Below are 24238 nucleotides of genomic sequence, written 5' to 3' on the forward strand. Positions count from 1 at the left end.
ATATGTTTTCTTTGGCTTTTACACTTTGATGGTTGTGTAATGTGATTTTATGGTTGTTTACTGTTTTGTCCTGCTATTTTAATGTTTAATGTTCAGTACTTTGGTCTACAATGTAGTTTACCATGTAAAGTACTTAAATGAGACTTGAGAATTGATTTGCTAAATGCAACACCAGTGATATGTACAGTTGAAGTCAGAAGTTTGCATACACTTAGTTTGAAGTCATTAAAAAAAAATTTTTAACCACTCTACAGATTTAATATTAGCAAACTATAGTTTTGGCAAGTCGTTTAGGACATCTACTTTGTGCATGACACAAGTAATTTTTCCAACAAGTGTTTACAGACAGATTGTTTCACTTTTAATTGACTATATCACAATTCCAGTGGGTCAGAAGTTTACATACACTAAGTTAACTGTACCTTTAAGCAGCTTGGAAAATTATGTCAAGCCTTTAGACAGTTAGCTTCTGATAGGAGCTGTACTGAATTGGAGGTGTACCTGTGGATGTATTTTAAGGCCTACCTTCAAACTCAGTGCCTCTTTGCTTGACATCAAGGGAAAATCAAAAGAAATCAGCCAAGACCTCCAAGAAAAAATTGTGGACCTCCACAAGTCTGGTTCATCCTTGGGAGCAATTTCCAAACGCCTGAAGGTACCATGTTCATCTGTACAAACAATGGCACGCAAATATAAGCCCCATGGGACCATGCAGCCATCATACCGCTCAGGAAGGAGACGCATTCTGTCTCCTAGAGATGAACGTAGTTTGGTGCAAAAAGTGCAAATCAATCCCAGAACAACAGCAAAGGACCTTGTGAAGATGCTGGAGGAAACAGGTAGACAAGTATCTATATCCACAGTAAAACAAGTCCTATATCGACATAACCTGAAAGGCTGCTCAGCAAGGAAGAAGCCACTGCTCCAAAACTGCTATAAAAAAGCCAGACTACTGTTTGCAAATGCACATGAGGACAAAGATCTTACTTTCTGGAGAAATGTCCTCTCGTCTAATGAAACAAAAATCAAACTGTTAGGCCATAATGACCGTTGTTATGTTTGGAGGAAAAAGGGTGAGGCTTGTAAGCTGAAGAACACCATCCCAACCGTGAAGCATGGGGGTGGCAGAATCATGTTGTGGCGGTGCTTTGCTGCAGGAGGGACTGGTGCACATCACAAAATAGATGGCATCATGAGGAAGGAAAGTTAGGAGGATATATTGAAGCAACATCTCAAGACATCAGCCAGGAAGTTAAAGCTTGGTCGCAAATGGGTCTTCCAAATGGACAATGACCCCAAGCATACCTTTATAGTTCCACATCTTGTCTACTGATGAAGATATTAGAAACATTGTGGAACCATTAGATCTTCCTAAACTGAAGACTGAGCAAAAAAACGCTCTTGATTCTGAGATGACCTTGGAGAAGCTTGACGAGGTAATTAAGTCCCTACCTACTGGCAAGGCTCTGGGGCCAGATGGTTTTGCCGCAGAATATTTTTTAGATCCTATGCTACAGAACTGGCTCCACTTTTGTTTGAAGTTTATACTGAATCATTAAAGAATGGAAAGATTCCTCCAACCAAGACACAAGCCCGGATCAGTCTGATTCTTAAAAAGGACTAAGATCCAAGCGAGTGTAAAAGTTACGGTCCAATCTCCCTGATCCAACTAGATGTAAAGATTTTGGCTAACAGATTAAGTAAGGTTATGACATCTCTTATACATATAGATCAGGTGGGGTTTATTAGGGGCCGCAGCTCTTCTGATAACATCAGGCGTCTCATCAATATCATGTGGTCAGTAGCGAATGATCAGTCTCCTGTCGCTGCCATCTCACTTGACGCCGAAAAGGCGTTTGATATGGTAGAATGGGATTATCTTTTTAAGATTTTGGAAATGTAAGGGTTCGGGAGTACATTTATTGGCTGGATTAAGTTACTTTATAGACACCCTGTAGCAGCAGTACAAACAAATGGATTAATTTCAGATTATTTTACTCTGGATAGGGGCACTCGGCAGGGTTGCCCTCTTTCCCCATTATTGTTCTGTTTTGCCATGGAACCATTAGCAGCCGCAATAAGAAAGGAGGATGATTTTCCAGGGCGGTTGCGGAAGGTGTGGCGCATAAGCTTCTGCTTTATGCAGATTATATTTTATTATTTGTCTCTGAACCTACTAGATCTATGCCTTGCCTCCACAGAATTATTAATTCCTTTTCTAAGTTCTCAGGATACAAAGTCAATTGGTCTAAATCCGAAGCTTTGGCTCTGACAGCGTACTGTCCAGTAATGGCTTTCCAGCCGGGCGCCTTCCAGTGGCCCAAACAGGGCATTAAGTATTTGGGGATTTTATTCCCAGCAAATTTGTCTGATTTAGTTAGTGTTAATTTTGACCCTTTAATAAAAAGGTTTTCGAGCGATGTGGGCAGGTGGGCTTCATTACATTCATTTAATGTTATTAAAATGAATTGTATTCCAAAATTTAACTACTTAATACAACCTCTCCCTGTAGATGTCCCCCTGTCTTTTTTCAAGCAATTTGACAGCATAGCGAAGTCTTTCATTTGGAATGGTAAACGTCCCAGATTGCATTTTAATAAGTTACATAGGCCGATAGACAAAGGTGGGCTAGGCCTACCCAAGATTTTTTTTATTACTATGCGTTCAGTCTCAGACATTTGGCTCATTGGTCACTTCCACCTGAGAGAGCCCCTCTCTGGTTTATTATTGAACAGACAGTTCTTGCCCCTATTTCGCCATTACAAAGCATCTCTATCAAACTAATCGGAAAAGTTAAGTTACACCCCGTTTCACATTTACACTCGGTATGGACTAAAGTGTCCAGATTGTTTAAATTGGACACTTATTTAAATGTTGCCTCGAGCATATGGCAGAACCCAAGAATGTGTATTGGGAAGTCCCCTTTCTGCTGGCCAGAGTGGATTGTGAGGGGGGTTGCTACACTCGGTGACCTATATGAAAGTGGAGTGTTGAGATCATTTGAAAACTTGGTCCAACATTTTGGGATCCCCAGACCTCAGTTTTATAGGTATTTACAACTGCGCCACCTGATTTGCACTATTTTTGGGAGTAGCACACAACCCCCTAAGGAAGCAGATGCTTTGGGAGAGGTGATTGTGGCTTTTGGAAAAGGTCATGAGGCATCAGTGTACTACTCCCTGTTAATTCAGAGTCTGGGGGACGGAGCCTTAACTTCTCTCAAGAGAGTTTGGGAGAAAGAGTGTGGGCTAAGATTCTTAAAAACGTTAAGTCTGCATCTAGAGTTGCAAGGGTGCGTCTTATACAATTCAAAATTTTGCATAGATTTTATTGGACCCCTTCTAGACTGTATTGGCTTGGTCTTAAAGACACACCCACCTGCTGGAGATGCCAATCGGAGGATGGAGACATGGCCCATGTTTTTTGGTGGTGTGTCGAGATCTAGAAATTCTGGTCGAAGGTTCAGAATTTTGTGCGTTACGTGGTTGGCACTCGGGTTACGTTTTGCCCCAGACTTTGTGTTCTGGGCGATGGGACGGTCATCAATGTGGAGGATGGCCATATAGAGAACTGGGTTCTGACCTGTGTGATGATCGCCAGGCAGGTTATTTTGAGGGGTTGGAGGTTATTTGGTGCACCCCCATATCCGGAGTGGTGCACGGAGGTGGGTAGGGTGGCAGCTTATGAGGAGGTGTCCTCATAAGCTGCGTGTCTGTGTCTGTATATGTGTGTCTGTTTGATTTTTATTTCTATATATTTACGTATGTTTGACCACAGAGTTGTTTTTTGGGGGGGCGGGGTTGGGGATTGGGAGGGGGTTGGGTTGTGGGGTTTAAATGTTGATTTTATATATATATATATATATATATATATATATATATATATATATATATATATATATGTTTTGCATTTCATAGTTATTGTATGATTTAATTAAAAAATAATTACAAAAAAAAAAAAAAAAACATCAAAATGTATTGCCAATACATATTTTTATATAAAAAAAATAAAAATTAAAAAAAAATTTTTTCCCATATTATTCGAAACCACTGGGAAGGATTCTACAGAAATGCCATGCTGTTCTCTGCTCTTCAAATAAATCATTTGCCATACGGGTTGCAGTAGAAAACCAAGGTGCTTTATAGCTTTTACATGCTTTAAAGTGCATTCACATCGACAACACCTCACGGAATTTCTTCAGAATGTCTGCTTTCAACATGCAAGCAGTGACACAGATGAGAAGGATGTAGCCTACATATAAAGCTGAATAATACAGGTAGCCTACTCCACTAAAATTACTCTGCACTAAACATCATGTTTGCGCTTAAATTAAATCCAAGTCTAACCGACAGAAATGGAAACTTTCTTTTTAATCTTGTACATTTTGTGCACTTTATTATCATGCAGTAACTGGCAGCAACACACTGACGTTATAACTGATGTATGCAGTCATGAAATTACACAGCCTCCCTTCGAAATCTGAATTGGACAGCATTTGTAATAATTATCTATATATATATATATATATATATACACAGTGGTGTGAAAAACTTTTTCACACAGGGCCATGTAGGTTTGGATTTTGTTTTCCCTTAATAATAACAACCTTCATTTAAAAACAGCATTTTGTGTTTACTTGCATTATCTTTGACTAATATTTAAACTTGTTTGATGATCTGAAACATTTAAGTGTGACAAACATGCAAAAAAATAAGAAATCAGGAAGGGGGCAAACACTTTTTCACACCACTGTATATATATATATATATATATATATATATATATATATATATATATATATATATATATATATATATTTTTTATCAGCAGATGAGTTTTCAGCTAATGCAGCCCCTGGCCATGCCAGTCTTCTTTTTTATTTCTAAAACGCAAGCTACAAGGATTTAAAGCAATGTCCTCATTTGGCTTATGTCTTTTAATGATAAATAGTGCCAAAATTCATGCGATTGCTCTGGAATTCGCCAGGTCGTAAAGTCGTGTCGTGTATGATTGCACCTGTACCATTTTCAAACTGACTGACTCGTAACGTGTACAGGGGCTCACGACCTCCCGAGTGACAGAACTCGCATCATGTATGCTCGGCCTTAGAAGCTGAAAGCATTATCTTATTAGCCAAAATATTTAATAAACCAACATCAAAGGGAGGAAGATTTGTAGAATTTTAAGAATGATTGTTGTTCAAATTCTGCAAAAATCTGTGCAAATTTCTGTGGCCTCAGATTGCATCCAGACCAACAGTAGTTATGTCGCTTTCATCACAGCTCTACATCATTACTGTGCATTTCCTTGTGCCCTCACAGGTTTTCTGCTGTGCTAATTGAACTCATAAATAGCCCAGTCTGCCACATCCTTGGCTCAATGGTAGCCTCATAAACTGGCTAATGGGACCTGAGAATGAACTGTCACTTTGTCAAATTACATGACAGGCAAAACAACAACCTGCTGGCCAAACTGGCTATATTCCAAGAATCCTGACTCTCGCCCAGCCAGGATGAGCCCTCCCGGGCATGGAACCGTCCATTCTGCTCACCTGGATCCTCTGTATAGCGGCGGAGGCATCCTGGATGCTGTGAGGAGAGTCAAAACATTTGGCGGTGGAAATGTTGGCATTGACCATCCATTGACGGAAGTCATGTAGAGAAGAACGGAAGCGCTGTTCCAGCAGTTTCTCCTTATTCTGACACTCCCGGGAGGCACGCAGGCTCAGACTAGAGAGAAAAAGATAAAGACACACACAGGGGTATTAGAAAAGGGAAGGGTGAAAACTGGGGGATGGTGTTAAAATGTGTATGCAGGGGGGTTGATAGCGCATGGTGAGCAGACATCTGTTTCAATGACAGGCTCTCTCGGAGGAAGAGTTTGGGTATCAAAAGTGAAAGCGCAGCAGAACCAGTCCATACAAGAATACACTAGCATCACAAATACAGATGAGGCTAAAGTGGACAGTGGAGGCAAGATAAGCATGTTTTTTTTTTCTTGTTTTGTACTGCAATACTTGAAAAGCATGCTAACGAGGCAAAGGCTGCTGTCATGACAAGTGCACTCAGCTGAAATGCTCACTTGAGATGCAGTGCTACGAGATGCAATATATCAAAGTCCTTCATTCACCTCAACGCTCATAATTGTAATTGTAAAACTTTGTCCTGAATTAACTTTTTATTTGTATTTATTCTTGAATTTTGTATTACTGTTGATTTCTTAGGAGTTATTGTATTAACTATTTGATTTCTGTATTATATAATACACTGAATTATTCTACAGTTTTTGACAGAACTAAAAAGGAACCAATGTTATTGTAATATTTATAATTTTTGTAATGTTAGTCAAAAATTATTTGCCTACTATTTTGTAACACTTCTTAATTGCACTGCAAAGCTCAATGTGATTTTGCCAACTAGGATGTGCTCCTGGATCAACATCTACTGTTGGTCCTGGAACAACATTTCTGTCACACACACACACACACAAAAAAACAGTCTTAACCCTATCCCTACACCTAAACTTGAAAAATTGGAAAATGAAACCTTGAAAAGAACAAGCCCCTAACCCTAAATCTAAACCAACATTAACCATAAATATAACCCTTAAATCTGATTAGTTGATAGACATGTTATTCCAGGACCAACAATGATGTTGCTCCAGAAACATGTGCTATCATCTGATGTCTATGGTCTTTACTGTCAATAAAAGTGTTGAACAACATTCAATATTTTTAAAAGGATTATAGAAATGAAACAGACACACAGTAAGCAGTGTAGACATGATGTAAGAAGCTCTGTAAGACACTGGCATGTTTTACTTGTCTGCAAAGTATAAACATGTTAAATGAAAACAGGTTGTGACCACTTGACTTGAAAAAGTTTAACCTTGTGTTTGCATGACTGCAGCACTCACCTGTTGTGTAGCTTGATAAGAGCGCTGATTCTGTCCGACTGAGAACCCAGATCACTGGAAAACCCATACAGCTCATTGAGCTGCGCTTTCAGCTTCTCCTCCATAACTTCAGCTGCCTGAAGCCCCTCCAGAACACCCTGACAGACACACACACACACACACACACACAGCTGGGTTTAGTGTCAATGCAGGGGCCACGCTTGATGCCCGAAATCTCATTTACAGGCTTGATGCTCCTTCTTTCACAGTTGCACACTCACACACACTTAAGCAATAACACATAGCTCCATTCAACTCAAAGACAGAGACAAGGCCTCTTACAAAAGCATTTCTGTTCTTCAGTGTGTCCAGGAAGCCTTCCTACTTCTTCTAACATGCCTGAGATTATAAAGAGCCAAAGTCGTGCCTCTCTCTCTCTCTTTACTTCCACCCTCCCTCTGACCCTCTCTTTAAAAAACAGAGGGAAATGCTTCCCTGACTTCCTCCTATAGAACACTTCCTCCTCCAATCTCTCTCCTCCTCTTCCTTCTCTCTCTCCTCCCAGTCTTCCAATTCACAAGCTGCAGTTCACCCTCTCTTTCACACTCTTCCGTGGCTCTCATTCACTCCTCCCACCTTTGACATGTTCTCTCACTTGCATTCTCATTCTCTCTCTCCCTCCTCCTCCTCTCACATTCTCCTCCTCCTCACTCTCTCCCACTCCCGGTGGGAGTCAGCTGTCAAATGTTGAGGAGCCTGAGCCAAGCAAACGAGCGTGTAACACAAACAAGTCCAGACACCGGAAACAAGGGATGAGAGAAAGTAAAAAAGAGGGAACAGTGCAGGGCTTGAGAATGACCACCATTAAAATACAAAATGGAAAACAAAATCTGCACTCCTTTTTCAATTATGTGAGCAGCAAGAGGAAGATGGGAGTAAAAACAATCTCAGCAGCAGGGAAACATACATCTCTCGACTATACAGGAGTTTAAAAGAAAGTGAGTGAGCCAGATAGAGAAAACAAGGAAAAGAGAGAGAGAGGGGAAAAGATAGGCTACATAGAGAACTGTATAAGCAACTGTCCTTTCTACATTGCACACAGAGGCCATTCTGTGTCCTTTAATATAACCTTGTAAATGAGTATACCTTGAGTTAGGAATGATAAACATAGTGAACTGTGTGAGACTTGGTAAATGTTTGTGCTGTAAACAGTATGTGTCTGTGTTAGAGCTTAGACATAATTCGTCATCTGTACTCTAATGAAATATATTTTACCTTATACAAACTCCCTCCCTCGCTCTCGTGCTCAATTACCTTGGCGACCGTCCATCCCTCAACCGCCGCCGCTCCGCTATTCCTCCGTTCCGCGCTGCTCAGTCCTTCGCTCCACTCCTTCAGTTGTCCCTCCAGCTTCTCTATTTCTCCCTCCAACTGCGCTGTCAGCCGCGTCTGCTCCAGCTCGGCCCCTGACGCCGCGGCCACAGCCGTCTCCAGGGCGTCGCGAGCTCGTAGCGTTGCTCCCTCCCACTGGTGCAGGGCTCGAGCCAAAGCCGCCACCTCTCCATCCATCAGCTCGCAGCCCGCCGCCGCCGTGTGCCTTCCTGCTCTCTCAGCGCTCAGCCGCACGCGCCGCAGCCGCTCGCGCCCCTCGCACGCGCCGCGCTCCAATAGGTCCTGAAGGAGGGAGGGAGCACGTGAGTGAGAAGGAGAGAGGGCGGGTAAAGTTGCTACGGAAACTGCGGCATCAGTGGCTGACTGTTATCCAACTGCTGCATGGATGACGGTCTGTTCAGCGCGGCAAAAACTCCGTGCCTCCTCACATCGACTCTCTACCCGTCTCGCTCATCTAAATACATCTTAACGTTATATTCATATATGACTCTCTCTCTACTTGTTTACTTTCTTCGCTGTAATTTTATCACATCCCAATATAAATAATGTATTATTTATTCATTACAAATAATAATAGTAATAGGCTATTCTTTTTTTTTATAAATATACAAATAGGTCATCAATCATTCAAAAATATGATTGAACTGTAAAAGTAAATAATAGACTCTATACATAACAGTTCTCCAGAGTCCTGAAATATTAAGATGTGCAGTAGGCCTAGCTCTTTTTCTTCAGTAATAAACATACATGCCATCTGTTTATTACTGAAGAAAAAGAACTACTGCACCTAATTCAGGACTCTGGAAAACAATTATAGGCTACCTGATATAAATTGCATTTACTTTTACAGTCGAAAATTTTTAAGCTGATTGAAAAATGGAATAAAGATAGAAGCATTAATTTAAATCAGATTTATTTTAAGTGCTCCTTTAGTCTTATTCTCGTGTTTACCACTCCTCCATTCTCTTTGGCTGCCATTAATTATCCTGGGAGAAAGGTGCAAAAAGCATAGAAATTTCCCACCCAGTCTCCCCCTCTCTTAACGCCTCTTATTGCTCTCTCAGTGCCTTTGGTCCCTTCTTTCTCACTCTCATTTTCGTTCTCATGGAACACACACCCCGTGCTCAAACAAAGTGTTATGTGGGTAAGCAGAAGGTATAACAAACCAATCAGCACATATTGCACTTGTATAAAACGAGTAAGGAATAATTGACGAGGGACCATTGAATTGTTTAAAAATAATGCACACCCTGTGCATCGTGATCATTGCACTTCGGGTGTGCATTATTTTTAAACAATTTAATGGGCCGGAGTCAATTATTCCGCTTATACCACAGTTACCACACCTTAAGACATCGTTCAGGGTTTTCAAGAAATGAAAATCAGAAATGTTCTGCTTTTTGTCCCTAAAACACTCTTATGAGAGGAACTACTTTCTTTCGCCACAGATTCAGCGTCTTGCTTTAATACAGTCCAAGCCTTCGTGCTAATTCGAAAACATCACTTCAGAACTAGCAACGGAGGATAATGAGGCTTGCGCTGCTTTACAGGAGGACTGGAGCAATAAGGTAGTGCGTTTGTGTGCGTGGGTTTGGGTGTGTGCGTGTGTGTGTGTGTTGGCAAGTTTAAGTGGTTTACAAGGACATTTTTTGTGAGGGTTAGGTTTAGGGGTAGGGTTAGGGGATAGAATCTATAGTTCGTACAGTATAAAAATCATTATGTCTATGGAGAGTCCTCATAAGGATAGCTGCACCAACGTGTGTGTGTGTGTGTGTTTGTGAGCGTGTGTAAGTGTGGGGGAGACGAGGGAGCGCGAGGGCTTTTTTTAACTGAAATTGAAATAAGTGTAGGATATTTTAGACATTGTTTTGATGTTCTTAACCGATTTACTTTAACCAATGACTTTGTTTTAATTAGTTATTTTGTTGTGGTAGCCTGTAGGGCTCTTTGAAATAACTGAAATAATTTGGCGAAGTGATATGGAACCGTTATGCTGTCAAGACCTGGAACTACTTTATAGCCGTTTCCTTGAAAAATAATTGCATGCCTTAGAACATCCGTGAACCAATCAGAATCAAGCATTCAACAGACACGTGGTATAAGTAAAATCTAAAAGAACCTGCTTCCATCCATTAATCTATAGTTCTGTGAGAGAATACAATGCAAAAAGTCTGGCCTTGGAATTAAATATACAGGGTTCTCTTCCCCCAACCACATAATTGTTCCCACATTCATACATACAGTTAATATTCATACAAACACACACACAAATAAGTAATATTTTTGAACAAATGGGTTAAAATTTGTTTACAACTTTAAATATATAGTTTGTATATTCAGTAAATTATGTTTTGTCATTTTTTGAGTTTCTTTTTTAAGTCTCTTTGTGTGAATTTTTGTCGTATGCTGAACAGTGCTGTCTTAACTGGCTGCTTTTGCAGAGCAGTTTCCCTCATGGGGTTAATAAAAGTGCAAATCTCTCTCTATTTATTTATTTAAACACCTACACGCACATATATTCATACTGTATGTGCAGATGAAATGCAATTATGTATATCAATGTCTCACATAATTTCACATGCAGTCTCACACCATGTCTTCTGGTATAAGAATTGATTTTGTTCTTATTCATTTCACACCATCCATAATGAAAGATTAAAAAATGTTGTTTATGAATGAAAAAAAAAATATGCAGTTCCTCTCTATCAATTTTCCATATAGGTTGTCAAGAAACCATTTGAGAGAAGAGAAGCATGTTCACAGGAAAAGGTATCCTACATTTAATTATTGTATGATAGCTTTATGTGTGCCAGTTATGAAATTTAATTAAATATGACAGCCATAAAATACCATAAAAACATTACCAGTAGATTTTCTTTAAAAAACAAGTCAATAATTTAATTTTCTTACCCGGATTTCAGTCAACTTCTGACTTAAGGTGGGAGAGTCACCAGATGGGTCAGAGCACTGCTGAAGTTCCTCCCCCACCACAATGAGCCAATCAGTGAGCTCCCTGATTGTTTCCATGTACTTCTTATGCTCAAGGACAACATCATCTGAGAGTCTGACTCTCTCCTAAATAGGACAAAATATTAATTAAATCATTTAAATTTTAATACAACCATTAACTTATTCACTTTTACACCTCAACCATCTAATTTACAATACACCTCTGCTGCAGCTTTGACATCCTCAAATTGCGCCCTAAGGAGAACCATTTCTTCCTCTTTAAAGACGGGGTCTCTAGTGCGTTTGTACAGTTCGGCCGCACTCTCCTCCAGATAGCACAGCGCTCCTTGGTGGTCCTCCACATCTGATGACAGCAAGCGAAATCTCTCCAGTTGCTTTCGTTTCTCCCTTAGTCCTAGTTGGGGCTCAAGAGGACCTTTAACCTCCAGCCCGACTGCCTCCAGCCATCTCTGCAGCTGCGCTCGAGACTCCACAAACAAATCCCACTGATTAACAGTCCACTCCAATCGACTAAATACAGCAACGACAGATACAGAGACAGAAACATATATATTGCAATTTTAAATGTGTATATATGTGTTTATAGCATCATATACTCAGAATCCTACATATCCTTTATATGAAAAACAATTTATGAATACACAGTGGGGTCAAAAAGTCTGAGACCATTGTGCAATATGAAACTCACCATCAAACCATGACCAAATTATTCAGCAGATAATTAGAAAAAAACAGCTCCGTCATTACACCCTTGGTGTTAATTGAAACTGATAGAGCCAGATAATAATATGGTTACCATAGTGATTATGGGTTTAATTGAATAAAAGCCCAGGTTGGCACCTGCAGTCAAGCACACTTGCCAATTAAAAAAAAATATCTAAATGACCCTGGTAATTATATTACTTTTGATGCTTCCCATGGACATGTTCATTTACATTTACATTCAACGAAAATGTATCTTAACTTCTGCACTGATGGTCATTTTGTAAGCTAGTTCTTATAATCAGAGTTCATTGAGGTCAATAGGTCACACAGTCACAGCACCTGTGGCAACTCATGGCTCTTAAAAGCAGTGCCGCCCATGCATCTTCAGCTTCTTGAAGCTTAGAGCAGATCACTCCACGATCCATCTCTACGTTGCTCTTGATGACCAGTTCTGCCTTCCCAGCGGCCATGTTGAGCTTCACCTCGCCCTCTCCCTTCATAAGCAGGATATCCTGGACAAGAGGAAACAAAGACAAGTGACAGCTACTGCATAAATACTCACTAACCATTTTAAAAATATGACTTCCCCCTCAAACAGTACTGAGGTAATGTCAGTTGAATGTTACATCTAAACCCCATTCCTGGGCTGAGTGGTTGAAGGATGTCCAAAACTTCCAAAACTATATTCTGATTGGTTAAGCCATGTTTGAAGCCATTGTAAAATGCTGATAAAGACCACAAGCTCTATATTAATGCGCAAAGTTGTTACATCGCTTGGCAGTCATAAACAGTCTAAAGTTAAAGGGATAGTTCACCCAAAAATGAAAATTCTCTCATGATTTACTCACCCTCATGCCATCCCAGATGTGTATGACTTTCTTTCTTCTGCAGAACACAAATTAAGATTTTTAGAAGAATATTGCAGCTCTGTAGGTCCTCACAATGCAAGTGAATGGGTGCCAACATTTTGAAACTCCAAAATCCACATAAAGGGAGCATAAAAGTAATGCATATGACTCCAGTGGTTAAATCCATGTGTTCAGACAGGATATGATGGGTATAGGTGAGAAACAGATAAATATTTAAGTCATTTTTTGTCATAAATTCTTCTCCCTGCCCATTAGGGGGTGATAAGCAAGAAGGATGTGAATCACCAAAAACAGAAGAAGAATGAAAGTGAAAGGAGATTGACTGAGCAGGGAGGAGAATTTATATATATAAAAAAAAAGGACTTAAATATTGATCTGTTTCTCACCCACACCAATCAAATCACTTCAGAATATATGGATCTGAACACCAGAGTCGTCTGGAGTACTTTTATTTTGCCCTTATGTGGATTTTGGAGCTTCAAAATTTTGGCACCCATTCACTTACATTGTATGGACCTAAAGAGCTGAGAAATACTTCTAAAAATCTTTGATTGTGTTCAGCAGAAGAAAGAAAGTCATACACATCTGGGAAGGCATGAGGGTGAGTAAATGATGAGAGAATTTTCATTATTAGGTGAACTATCCCTTTAAGCTAATAAACTGTACTACTGCAAAAAAAATATTCATATAAATTAATGTAATTGTTTTTGAATATTATTTTTTATATTAATTTTTAATATTAATAATTTAATTGGCACACTGCCAAAAACAGTGAGTTGAAATTCAGTTGTGTCTGAAAAAATCCAAAAAGTTATATTCACTTAGTACCTGCCTCAGGGAAAAAATATGTTTTGGGATCACTGTATATTATTTATATCCTTTTTCTGTAGAGTATCAATTCTAAAATATTATAAAAGTAAATTTTTATATAATATCTTTCTCTAGAGCACCGTAATGATATCAAAACACAAGATTCCACCAGTATTTCGGATTTTCCCAGAGGTTTCCTAAGACCTTCCTGCATGTACCTGTGCTTGCTCCAGTTTCTCTTCCACCTCCTTTTTATTCCCTTCTGTGTTCTCCAGTTTCTCCAACTTCCCCTCAACATCCTCTAGCCAGGCTTCCACTGCCTTTAGCGCCTCTTCGAACACCTGGTACTCCTGCAGGCTACGGAGTTGACCTCTGGCCCTCTGCAGCACAGCCTCATAGTTTAAGAGTAACTCTGATGCCACACTGTTCTGATCCGATCCAGATCCTCCCTTTTTCAGAGTGAGAGAGGACTGACACAGATGTTCAAGAGATGCCCTTTGAAAGAGAATATACAACCGGCTGGCATTTAGTCATAAAGTCTGGTGGTTGTTAGATGTAAAATGCTTCATGTACTTGACAATCAGATATACAAACACATGCAGACAACTATGTACATGTGCCAACTTATTATCACTATATATCCTGAACATTCTCACATACTGTTACACGTTTTCACATGAACATGCAGGCAGATTGTCCATATGTACCTCCTCATCAGCAGCTCTCTGTGGACTTCCTCTGCTCTTTTCAGCTCTTCAGAACAGTCAGGGGCTTCTGGCTTACTCTCACCCCACAGAGGAGCATCTGTCTTTAGTCTCGCCTCCAGCTGCTGCAGCCAGTCTCTCAGCTCCACTACACGTGTTTCATACCTCAAGAACAGAGAGGAAACACATCTAATTTAAATTAAATATATTTAATTTTTTTATTTTCTTAATATTTCAAATATACAACATGGTAAAAGTATGTGGACACCCCCTTCTAATTGGCAGGTTTGTCTAGACCGTTTAATTCCAGTGAAGACAAATCTCAATGCTACAACATTGCTATAGTCAAGCTGTCAGCAAAGACTCAACTCAAGCTTGCCTATAGTTTAGAGATGAAATGTTCAGCAAGCGCATAGTTAACACTCCTTTTTCCTACCAGCAGTTTCTTACCGGTTTAACAGGTTGGCACTTTCTTCCAGGGACAGATGTCGCTGTCTACATTCCGCAACAAACATATCCAAGGCATGTTGACAGGAGTCCATTCGCTCCTGCACGCCTCTGGTGCTACCTTTATTCAAATGCAACAAGAGTCTCTCGCCATCCTCACACAACCTGGCCAACTGCTCCTCAACCTCCACCACTTCCTCTAGTGCAGTCTAAAGAAAGAAGGGATAAAGCAATCACGGTTCATGTGGGACATGATGAACAATTGTTATTAATAGTGTTAAAGGGCTCTTAATCACTAATTTCACATCCAGAGTAAAACCCCACTGAATGGAAGTTGTATATTGATCTAACAAAGTTCTTTATTATTTTAAAGGTTAATTTAGGTTACATTAAAGGATTAACTCACTTAAAAATAACAATTCTGTCATCATTACAGGTTTAGTCTTTCTAAGCCTGTATGACTTTATTTTTTTTTCACAAAAGAAGTTTTGAAAATTTTCATTGTTCATACAATTATCCATACAATGGATATGGAAGAGAACTCCAAAAACGTCATGCAAATAGTTCATTCAACTCATGCACTTATGCTTTATATCTTCTTAACAGACTGAAAATGGAGTCATTATTCACAGAAAATCTTCCTTGACCGCTGTGGTCACCACTCACTTTTACTGTATGGAAAAGAGAATCTTGGACAATTTGCTCTTACCTCCTGAGACCCGAGCACGACTGCTGTGTGCATTTCCCTTTTTGATTTTTAACCAGTAGCCACTAATAAACATGCAAAAATAAAATGTGATTTTTTAAAATATTTTTTTTGAAGCGCAAATAGTTTTCCTAAAACTGTTTAGAGTATAGGATTTATAGGATGCTCCCTTGCTTCCTATTTAGTGTGTTGTCTGCCTTCACTGGTCTCAGAACAGTTCGAAATGCACCTTATTTGCATCCTAACTCCATATAAAGCCTCTGAAAGCAATATTTTCCAGCATGCACCCATTGATTCTCAATGTGACAATGCCCAGTGAGTATGGGATTTCTAAGGGAAAAATAGTCCTACAGTCCACATAAGTGGTCATTTTGTTTCACAGCCTGCTGTTTTGCGGTTAATTGCTGAAATTTAAAAAATGGCAAATCGGATGAAACTAGAGACTCAGTCTTTTGACTTAAACAGGTTTCAAGGTAAAAACGTAATGAAGTTTCTTCCCAGATGTAGTTATGTTGGTGTTTCTCCCAAAGAAAAACTGCACTGAGATCGGCACCATGTTGTTTTGTCACGTGACTCGGTGCATCAAAAGTTTAACCCTTTACTAACAGCCCAGAGTGTCCTGAACAGAGATCAGTCAGTTTAAATGAAATGTATAGCATATAGCAAAGACAAAACACACAGTCCATGCAGGAGGGCACGGGGTCACACAAGGCTTTATTTTCCAAGGAGGAAAGATAGTCATACAGGTTTGAAAGACTTAAGGGTGAGTAAATGATGACAGAAATTTCATTTTGCGGTGAACTATGCCTGTAGACTTCTGCTTTCAACAAGTTGCCTTATTGCTATGCTCAGGTGCAAGGTTTGAATAAATGGCTTTAATTCCTTTATTTAATAAATTACACAGTCGGGGCCTGGGTAGCTCAGTGGTAAAATACGCTGACTACCACCCTTGGAGTTCGCTAGTTCGAATCCCAGGGCGTGCTGAGTGACTCGAACGGGCCACGTGATAAGATGCACGGGTTGACTGTCTCAGACGCAGAGGCAAATCACTGTGCGACCATGAGGACTTAGAGCGCATTGGGAATTGGGCATTCCAAATTGGGAGAAAAAGGGGAAATAATTTAAAAAAATAAAATAAAAAATAAATAAATTACACAGTCATGTTTTAGTTTGACGCTACCTTAAGCTTCTGTTGCTTGGATGAAATGGCAAGAGCATCTCCTGTTTGCTCAAAGCAGTCCTCAATTCCTGCCCTCAGCTCAGAGAGCCAAGAGTGGAAAGCATGTGCTTTCTCTGCAGAAGTAAAAGGAAAAACAGAGGGAGAATGACAGTACGTAAGAGGACATACAATATGTGAGCTGTTGCTGTACTGTATATTGCCAGATGGACCATGTAGGTGTGTATGGATAGAACGGCTCTCTGTTGTCCTAGTAACCAGCCTCATCCAATTCCATTGGGAGCTGTGATAATGTCAGTGGGAGAAGTAGCATCTGAGGCACAGGCGTGTGGCAGTCATGCTTTTAGGGAATGCCGTGTGGAATCATTTCAAACAATTATAAATAATAAAAAATCTATTATCAACTATTCATGAGCCACTTTAACGGTAAGTGACTTTAAAGGAATATTCTGGGTTTAATACAAGATAAGCTTTATTGACATAATTTGTGGTATTATGTTGATTACCACTAAAAATATATATTTTTGTCTCATCCATCCTTAAAAAAAAAAGCTACAGTGAGACACTTACAATGAAAGTGAATGGGGTCAATTTTTTGAGGGTTTGAAGGCAGAAATGTGAAGCTTATAATTTTATTAAAACACATTGATTCTTCTGTTAAATCTTGTGTATTGTTTGGGCTGTAAAATTGTTTAAATAGTTGTTTTTACAGTCGTTATAGGGTTTTAGGGTTTACAGCGTATCCTTGTAATGGCAACGAAGTTACAAAATTCAACATAATTTTACACAAAAGGTTAGTAATCAATATTCTCACACTTAAATCATGTTAATACGCATACTGTTTACATCTTATTTGAACAATTATGGATTGGCTCCATTAACTTCCATTGTAAGTGCCTCACTGTAACCCAGAATTTAGCTTTTTTTTTTTCTTCAAGAAAAGGAGGGATGAGTCACATTTAATTTTTGTTGTAATCAACATTATTCCACAATCGCTATCGATTGAGTTTTAAGGCATAGTTCACCCAAAAATGAAAATCTGACTTTCTTCTGCTGAACAAAAATGAAGATTTTAGAAGAATATTTCAGCTGTGTATGTCCTCCCAATGCAAGTAAAGGGGTACCAAATTTTGAAGCTCCAAAATTAAATAAAGGCAGCATAAAAGTAATCTATAAGACTCCAGTGCTTAAATATACAGTATATCTTCAGAAGTGATAAGTGTACGTGAGAAACATATCAATATTTATGTCCTTTTTTACTATCAATCTCCACTTTCACTCTTTTTCTTTTGTTTTTGCCAATTCACATTCTTTGTGAATATAGGGAGGAGAATTTATAGTACAAAAGGACTTAAATACTGATCATATTAATATTATCATAGCTTCTGAAGATATACAATATATTCAACCACTGGAGTTAATTTTGGGTTAATGTATGCTGCCTTTATCTGCTTTTGGAGCTTAACATTTTTGTACCCATTCACTTGCATTGTGAGAACTGCCAGAGCTAAAATAATCTTTTAAAAATCTTTGTTTGTGTTCAACAAAAGAAATTCATAGACATCTGGGATGGCATGAGGGTGAGTAAATGATGAGAGAATTTTCATTTTTGGGTGAACATTTCCTTTAACTTGAATTGAACCTAGAATATTCCTTTAAAAAATATATATATATATAGTTCCCTATCTGTCACTCACTCGACGTTGTGTCGATGTAGTGACACTAGGGGTCACTCTTGGGAGCCCCAAACACCTCTGATCTTTTTTAAAAGGCCAATGAGAATTGGCGAGTGGAATTTGCATGCCACTCTCCCGGACATACGAGTATAAAAGAAGCTGGTATGCAACCACTCATTCAGATTTTCTCTTCAGAGCCGAGCGGTTCTATTCATTGAGCTGAATTCATCCGCCGAGTTCATTCACCTCTCTCTGCTGGATCTTACGGCATATTTCAGCGGCTTCTCCCCCTCTGCATCTGTGGTTTGCAAAGAACACCCCTGGGTGCTTCGGCAGAACATTTAAAAGAGTATTTTCTAATAGAGTATATTTTCTTTCTGAAAGAGCAGCACACATGGAACATCTTTTTAAAGACGTTCGGCTATCCCCCCACGGACCTCCCATTCCCCAGCACGCTCGCTTGCCCGGACGAGATTGCCGGCTCGTCTCAGGGCGAGTTCGACCCCTCGTTCAGAGCCCGGGAAGAGGATGAGTTATCGAGCGCAGCATCGGAGAGCGGGCTCGTCCAGTCAGACGCAGAGGCATCAACTGGGCTTCCTCCTTCGGGAATGGTCGCCCAGTCCCAGGCTGTACGAGGCACCTGTATGCCTTGAAGTGGCATCTGTTTGCTAAGTGTTGTTCTTCCCAATGCGAAGACCCCCAGAGATGCGCAATCGGATCAGTGCTTTCCTTCCTGTAGGAGAGGTTGGAGGGGCAGCTGTCCCCCTCCACCTAGAGGGTGTATGTAGCCGCTATTTCAGCTCATCACGATGCGGTAGATGGTAAGTACTTGGGGAAGCACGACTTGATCTTCAGGTTCCGGAGAGGCGCTAGGAGGTTGAACCCCTCTAGACTGCGCCTCATCCCCCCGTGGGACCTCTCTGTAGTCCTTCAGGGTCTACAGGGAGCTCCCTTTGAGCCCTTGGAGTCAGCTGAGCTTAAGGCACTCTCTTTGAAGACTGCTCTCCTGACGCGCTCACTTCCATCAAGAGGGAAGGGGACCTGCAGGCGTTCTCTGTCAGCGAATCGTGCCTGGAGTTCGGTCCAGGTTACTCTCACGTGATCCTGAGACCCCGACCGGGGTATATGCCCAAGGTTCCCATGACCCTTTTTAGGGATCAGGTGGTGAACCAGCAAGCGCTGCCCCAGGACGAGGCAGACCCAGCCTTGGCGTTGCTGTGTCTGGTGCAAGCTTTACGCATCTATTTGGATTGCACGCAGAGCTTTAGAAGCTACGAGCAGCTCATTGTCTGCTTTGGTGGTCAGCAGAAAGGAAGCGCTGTCTCCAAACAGAGGATCGCCCACTGGGTCATTGGGCCCACTGGGTCACCATCACGATGGCATATCAGGCTCAGGACATGCCACCCCCTGCAGGGTTACGAGCCCACTCTACCAGAAGTGTGGCGGCCTCCTGGGCCCTGGCCAGTGGCGCCTCTTAGGCAGACATCTGCAAAGCAGCGGGCTGGGCAGCACCCAACACCTTTGCGAGGTTCTACAATCTCTGGGTTGAGCCGGTCTCGTCCCGAGTAGTGGCAGGCACGAGCAGGTAAGTTCCAGGACAACTGGCCGGGTGTACCATTTGCGCATAGCGCCTTTCCCCTCCCTTGAGGGGAAGATGTATGCTCTTGACTCCCAGTAGTGTTCACAGACTGTGATCCCTGGATGACTTTCCTCCTTAGCCCTGTGACAGTTGAGTTTGAGGAGAAACTCGCTGCCGGCTCAGTAAGTGCGCTAATGAGGCCCTGCACTAAGGTAGGTGCTCCGCATGTGCTGGTTCCCCCGAAGCCAACCCCATGTGATATTTTCCGCAAACTCGTTTCCCTGTCTGTAAACTGCGTTTTCCTTGGGCTGAAGCCCCTCTGCCCCCGGTCGCCATGCTTTGTAGAAACTCCTCCCCCTTTGGGTAGTACCTACCATGGGACCTCTCCACATGACATACTTCCGACAAGGCTCGGTAAAGACCATGTGACGTATTTCCACTCAAAATACCCCCCCCCCTTTTTTTGGGCAGGGTGTGGTCTCCGTGGTGTCTTCCCCTTGGGAGTGACCCCCCCCCCCCCCCCCCAACGTAGACACTTAGGGCTCCCAGTCAGTTAACAAATTCCACTCTTTTTGGGGAGAAAAGAGAAGGAAAAGAGGCCTCGGCTGGGCTAGCCTGTCCACCTATTCGTTGGGCAGTCGACTTTTTCCTGAAGGACTGTTCGACGCTCATAAAGAACGTTGGGGGAGGTTATGTGATGGCCTGGTGCACTGGCTACAAGGCACACAGCAGTCTGCCCGTCACACACCGCCACTTCAGTTCAGTTAGTTGTGGAGTTTTGTATAGGGACCCCTAGTGTCACTACATCAACACAACGTCGAGTGAGTGACAGATAGGGAACGTCATGGTTACTTTCATAACCTCCGTTCCCTGATGGAGGGAACGAGACATTGTGTCCCTCTTGCCACAATGCTGAACTACCTGCTGAAATGGCCGGGACCCTATCTCGGCTCCTCAGCACAAAACCTGAATGAGTGGTTGAATACCAGCTCCTTTTATACCCATATGTCCGGGGGAGTGGCATGCAAATTCCACTCGCCAATTCTCATTGGCCTTTTAAAAAAGATCAGAGGTGTTTGGGGCTCCCAAGAGTGACCCCTAGTGTCACTACATCAACACAACATCTCGTTCCCTCTATCAGGGAATGGAGGTTACGAAAGTAACCATGACGTTTTCTGGTTTATTCACAACTGGCACTTATATCATGCTTTTTATTAGTAGCCTATCATAGATTTTGTTTTTATATATGGGTCTTTGGCACTTACAGTATTTCCAAAAGATTGGTTTTTTATTGATTCCAACTTTTAACCGATTTCAGCTTTATTTCATTTTGTTATAAGACGATGACATTAAAATGGTCTTGGAAATGTTTTTACAAGGTCTTCATAGTTTATTTTTCATAGTTTATACTTTTCAAAAACCTGTTATGTAAAGATTTTATTGTTTTACCTTTGTCCCAGACATAGACTGTCAATCTTAAAACATGAAAATCTATCATAAAATATAATTTTTTTTTTAATTTGTATCGATTTATGTAAATTTTTTAACAAATTACAACTGTCCCTCAGTTGTTGCATTATTTCCACCATAACCTACAATTTTTGGATAAGAACATGCTTTATGTGATGTGTGAAGACAACAAAGAAAATCAAGGTAAACATTACAAAAGGTATCTGGCATTTTATTTAAAAAAATGTTTAACTGCAATTTCCACCACAGAATGTTATCAAACAAAATACATAATTTGACATATGGTGGAAATGACACAATGGTGGAACATTTCCGAAAAAAAAAAAAAAAAAAGACATAATTGTCCTGTGATGCATATATACACACTGTTGGACGTTGTTAATTAGACAAATTAAAAAACTAGTGACAGTGTGAAGAGTATGCTTTAAAGAAGTTTTTTTTCTAAAAGTCTGAAGGGCCAAAAGTGCCAACAGTTAAAGAAACGGCCATATACTGTATGACTAAATGTCACTCACCATTAAAGTGCTGCAGTAGAGTGTCCTGAAGAGACACCAGTATCTGGATGCGGCGATGAGTCACGTCCTCATTCCTCTTGACCAGGTAAGAGATGGCATCACCCAACAGTGTCAGTTGCTGAGATGGGTATGTTCTACACAGAGCCCTGAGAGACTCACCTGCAACATCCAGACTCACCTCCAACTGTTTCTGCAACCTCTCAATCTCCTAAAAGAACAGGGAGAAGTATACAGTATACATGCTCTTTTCAATAGAATATTAAATGGTAATCAAGGCCCCTGCTTAAATGAACTGATTTTAATGGGTTGGATAACTCAAAGGGAATTTCATAATTACACCTGGCTGTATCAGATTGCACACAATAAAACTAAATTTAAACTTGCTTAGCCTACTGGGGAATGAGATGGACAGCTATTCCTGGTTATAGTTAACCTATGCTAAGAATGGGAGGTGAATGCATAATCCAGCCTAAATATGTAAATGATAATCTGTCAATTCACTAACCTTAATCTTAAAAACATTATTTGGGTCAGAGGATGTTGAAATCTCTGACAGCGAGTCCTCTGAGGTCTTCAACTGCTCTGAAATCTGGGAAATGAGGTCTTGTAGCTGCTGCCTCTGGGAGTTAAAGTCTTTATACATGGCTCTAACCTGTTCGTACACCTCTGTGGCATGGGAAAGCTGCTTCCACAGATCTGCTGCCATCACCTCAAAGCAGCAAGAACACATTCAAGGCATACGTTGGGTTTAACAATTACCTTCATTACTGTATGGTAAATATTAAGCCTTTACACTGTCATTGTAAGAATATTACCTGCAATTCATTGTGTGTGTGCTGGGTTTTAATCAGTTCCTGTAGCTCAGTCATCTTCTCCTGTACAATCTTCAATTCCTCATTCTTACTGTCCAATTCCAGCTGTACACAGACAGAAATGATGGTGGTCTTTTCTTAAAATGTAGTGTCATGTTTCCTTTGCAAAATTAGAACTCAAGTTTAATTTAAAGTTAATCAAACAATGCACTTAGCTTTGGTTGGATAAATCATTTCACCTTAAACTCAGTGAGGCGCTCCTCCATGTTATGAGTGGACAGGAGACTGGCAGTACCCTCACTAAGCTCACTGACAGAGATGGCACTCCAACACTCTATGTCATTAGCTATTTTATTAATCTCATTCCACAGCTCAAGCGAACATGTCAATAAACTGATGTCTGCATCCATCCTTTCAGAGATCTGGACAATGACAAACATTGGTCATACAATTTTTCATCATATAAATTGGGGTCTAAAAGTCTGAGAACACTAGCTCTGCTGAAAAGACCAGTATTGCTGGTCACAGGCTTATGCTTATTTTTTGTGTTTTGGATGCTGGTGTGCTGGTGACCCTACCAGGCTTTTAAACTAGCTTAACCCTCTTCATAAAAAAGACCATACTGGTCAACCAGCTTCACTAGCTAGGTTTTGCCAGTGAAAAGCATGGCTATGCTGGTCCACCAGATAGACCAGTACCAAACCAGCACTAACCAGCATAAACCAGCATGGGAATTGCATGCTGGTTAAGCTGGTCTTTGTAGCAGGGAGTGAAAAATGTTCTCTTTTCTTTTTTGTTTTTTGAATTTTTATTTCATTCCTAATTTTATGAAATGTTGAACTGAAAAATGTACATCAATTCGACAATTTGTTAGTATTTGGGATGTCTCTCTTTTACAATATGCACTCAAGCTGGCATGGACTCCATTAGTTTGTGCAAAACCCGATGATCCATGTTTTCCAAACATGATTTTGAGAATGTTTCAAAGAGCATATTGTGAGTTTAAATTGAAGCCAGTTTGAATTGTAACTTTTTTTTTACAAAAGAGTTAGCATGGTAAAATTTCAAAAAACTTAAACATTCTGTTTATTTCCAGGTTTAAATTAGATTTTGAATTCCAGATTTTCAATGTGGACTTTTAGGCCCCACTGTACATATTATGGTGTAACCTCTGTTGAGATCATTTTAAGACCCCTGTTCAACATCAGAATGTAGACAGTATATTTTAGACTGAATCATTTCACTATGACATCTCATTTACATTTATACCTTTGGACTGACAGTGCTTTCAATGTATATATTCTACCGGTTTGTGTGTTTCATAAATCAAATACAGTATATGCACTCACATCCAGCCACTGATCAACAATGGCATCCATTTCATTGTCACACTGAGAGCTTTCCTCTGGCAGCTTCCTCAACACAGTTGTGAGGCGTTTGCCTGTACCAATAAGTTTATTCAGGTCGTCCTGAGTGGATGCCAACTCTGGTCTTACCACCTCCAGCTGAGCA

General features: G+C 40.5%; 1 protein-coding gene across 1 annotated transcript in view; it reads right to left on the reverse strand.

Annotated features, from left to right (window-relative positions):
* The window catches only part of syne1a (spectrin repeat containing, nuclear envelope 1a), a 193871-nt gene that overhangs the window by 110023 nt on the left and 59610 nt on the right, over positions 1–24238 (reverse strand). The window contains exons 43-57 of the mRNA XM_051654915.1: positions 24076–24231; positions 22966–23148; positions 22730–22831; positions 22420–22623; positions 21915–22122; positions 16678–16790; positions 14795–15000; positions 14348–14509; positions 13859–14135; positions 12301–12473; positions 11457–11766; positions 11197–11361; positions 8209–8568; positions 6916–7052; positions 5552–5729 (exon numbers count right to left, since the gene is read on the reverse strand). Of these exons, the coding sequence (XP_051510875.1) occupies positions 5552–5729; positions 6916–7052; positions 8209–8568; positions 11197–11361; positions 11457–11766; positions 12301–12473; positions 13859–14135; positions 14348–14509; positions 14795–15000; positions 16678–16790; positions 21915–22122; positions 22420–22623; positions 22730–22831; positions 22966–23148; positions 24076–24231 (2934 nt within the window). The remainder of the gene's footprint in view (positions 1–5551; positions 5730–6915; positions 7053–8208; positions 8569–11196; positions 11362–11456; positions 11767–12300; positions 12474–13858; positions 14136–14347; positions 14510–14794; positions 15001–16677; positions 16791–21914; positions 22123–22419; positions 22624–22729; positions 22832–22965; positions 23149–24075; positions 24232–24238) is intronic.

The sequence above is a fragment of the Myxocyprinus asiaticus genome, chromosome 25 (assembly GCF_019703515.2).
Source record: "Myxocyprinus asiaticus isolate MX2 ecotype Aquarium Trade chromosome 25, UBuf_Myxa_2, whole genome shotgun sequence".
Classification (NCBI taxonomy): Eukaryota; Metazoa; Chordata; class Actinopteri; order Cypriniformes; family Catostomidae; genus Myxocyprinus; species Myxocyprinus asiaticus.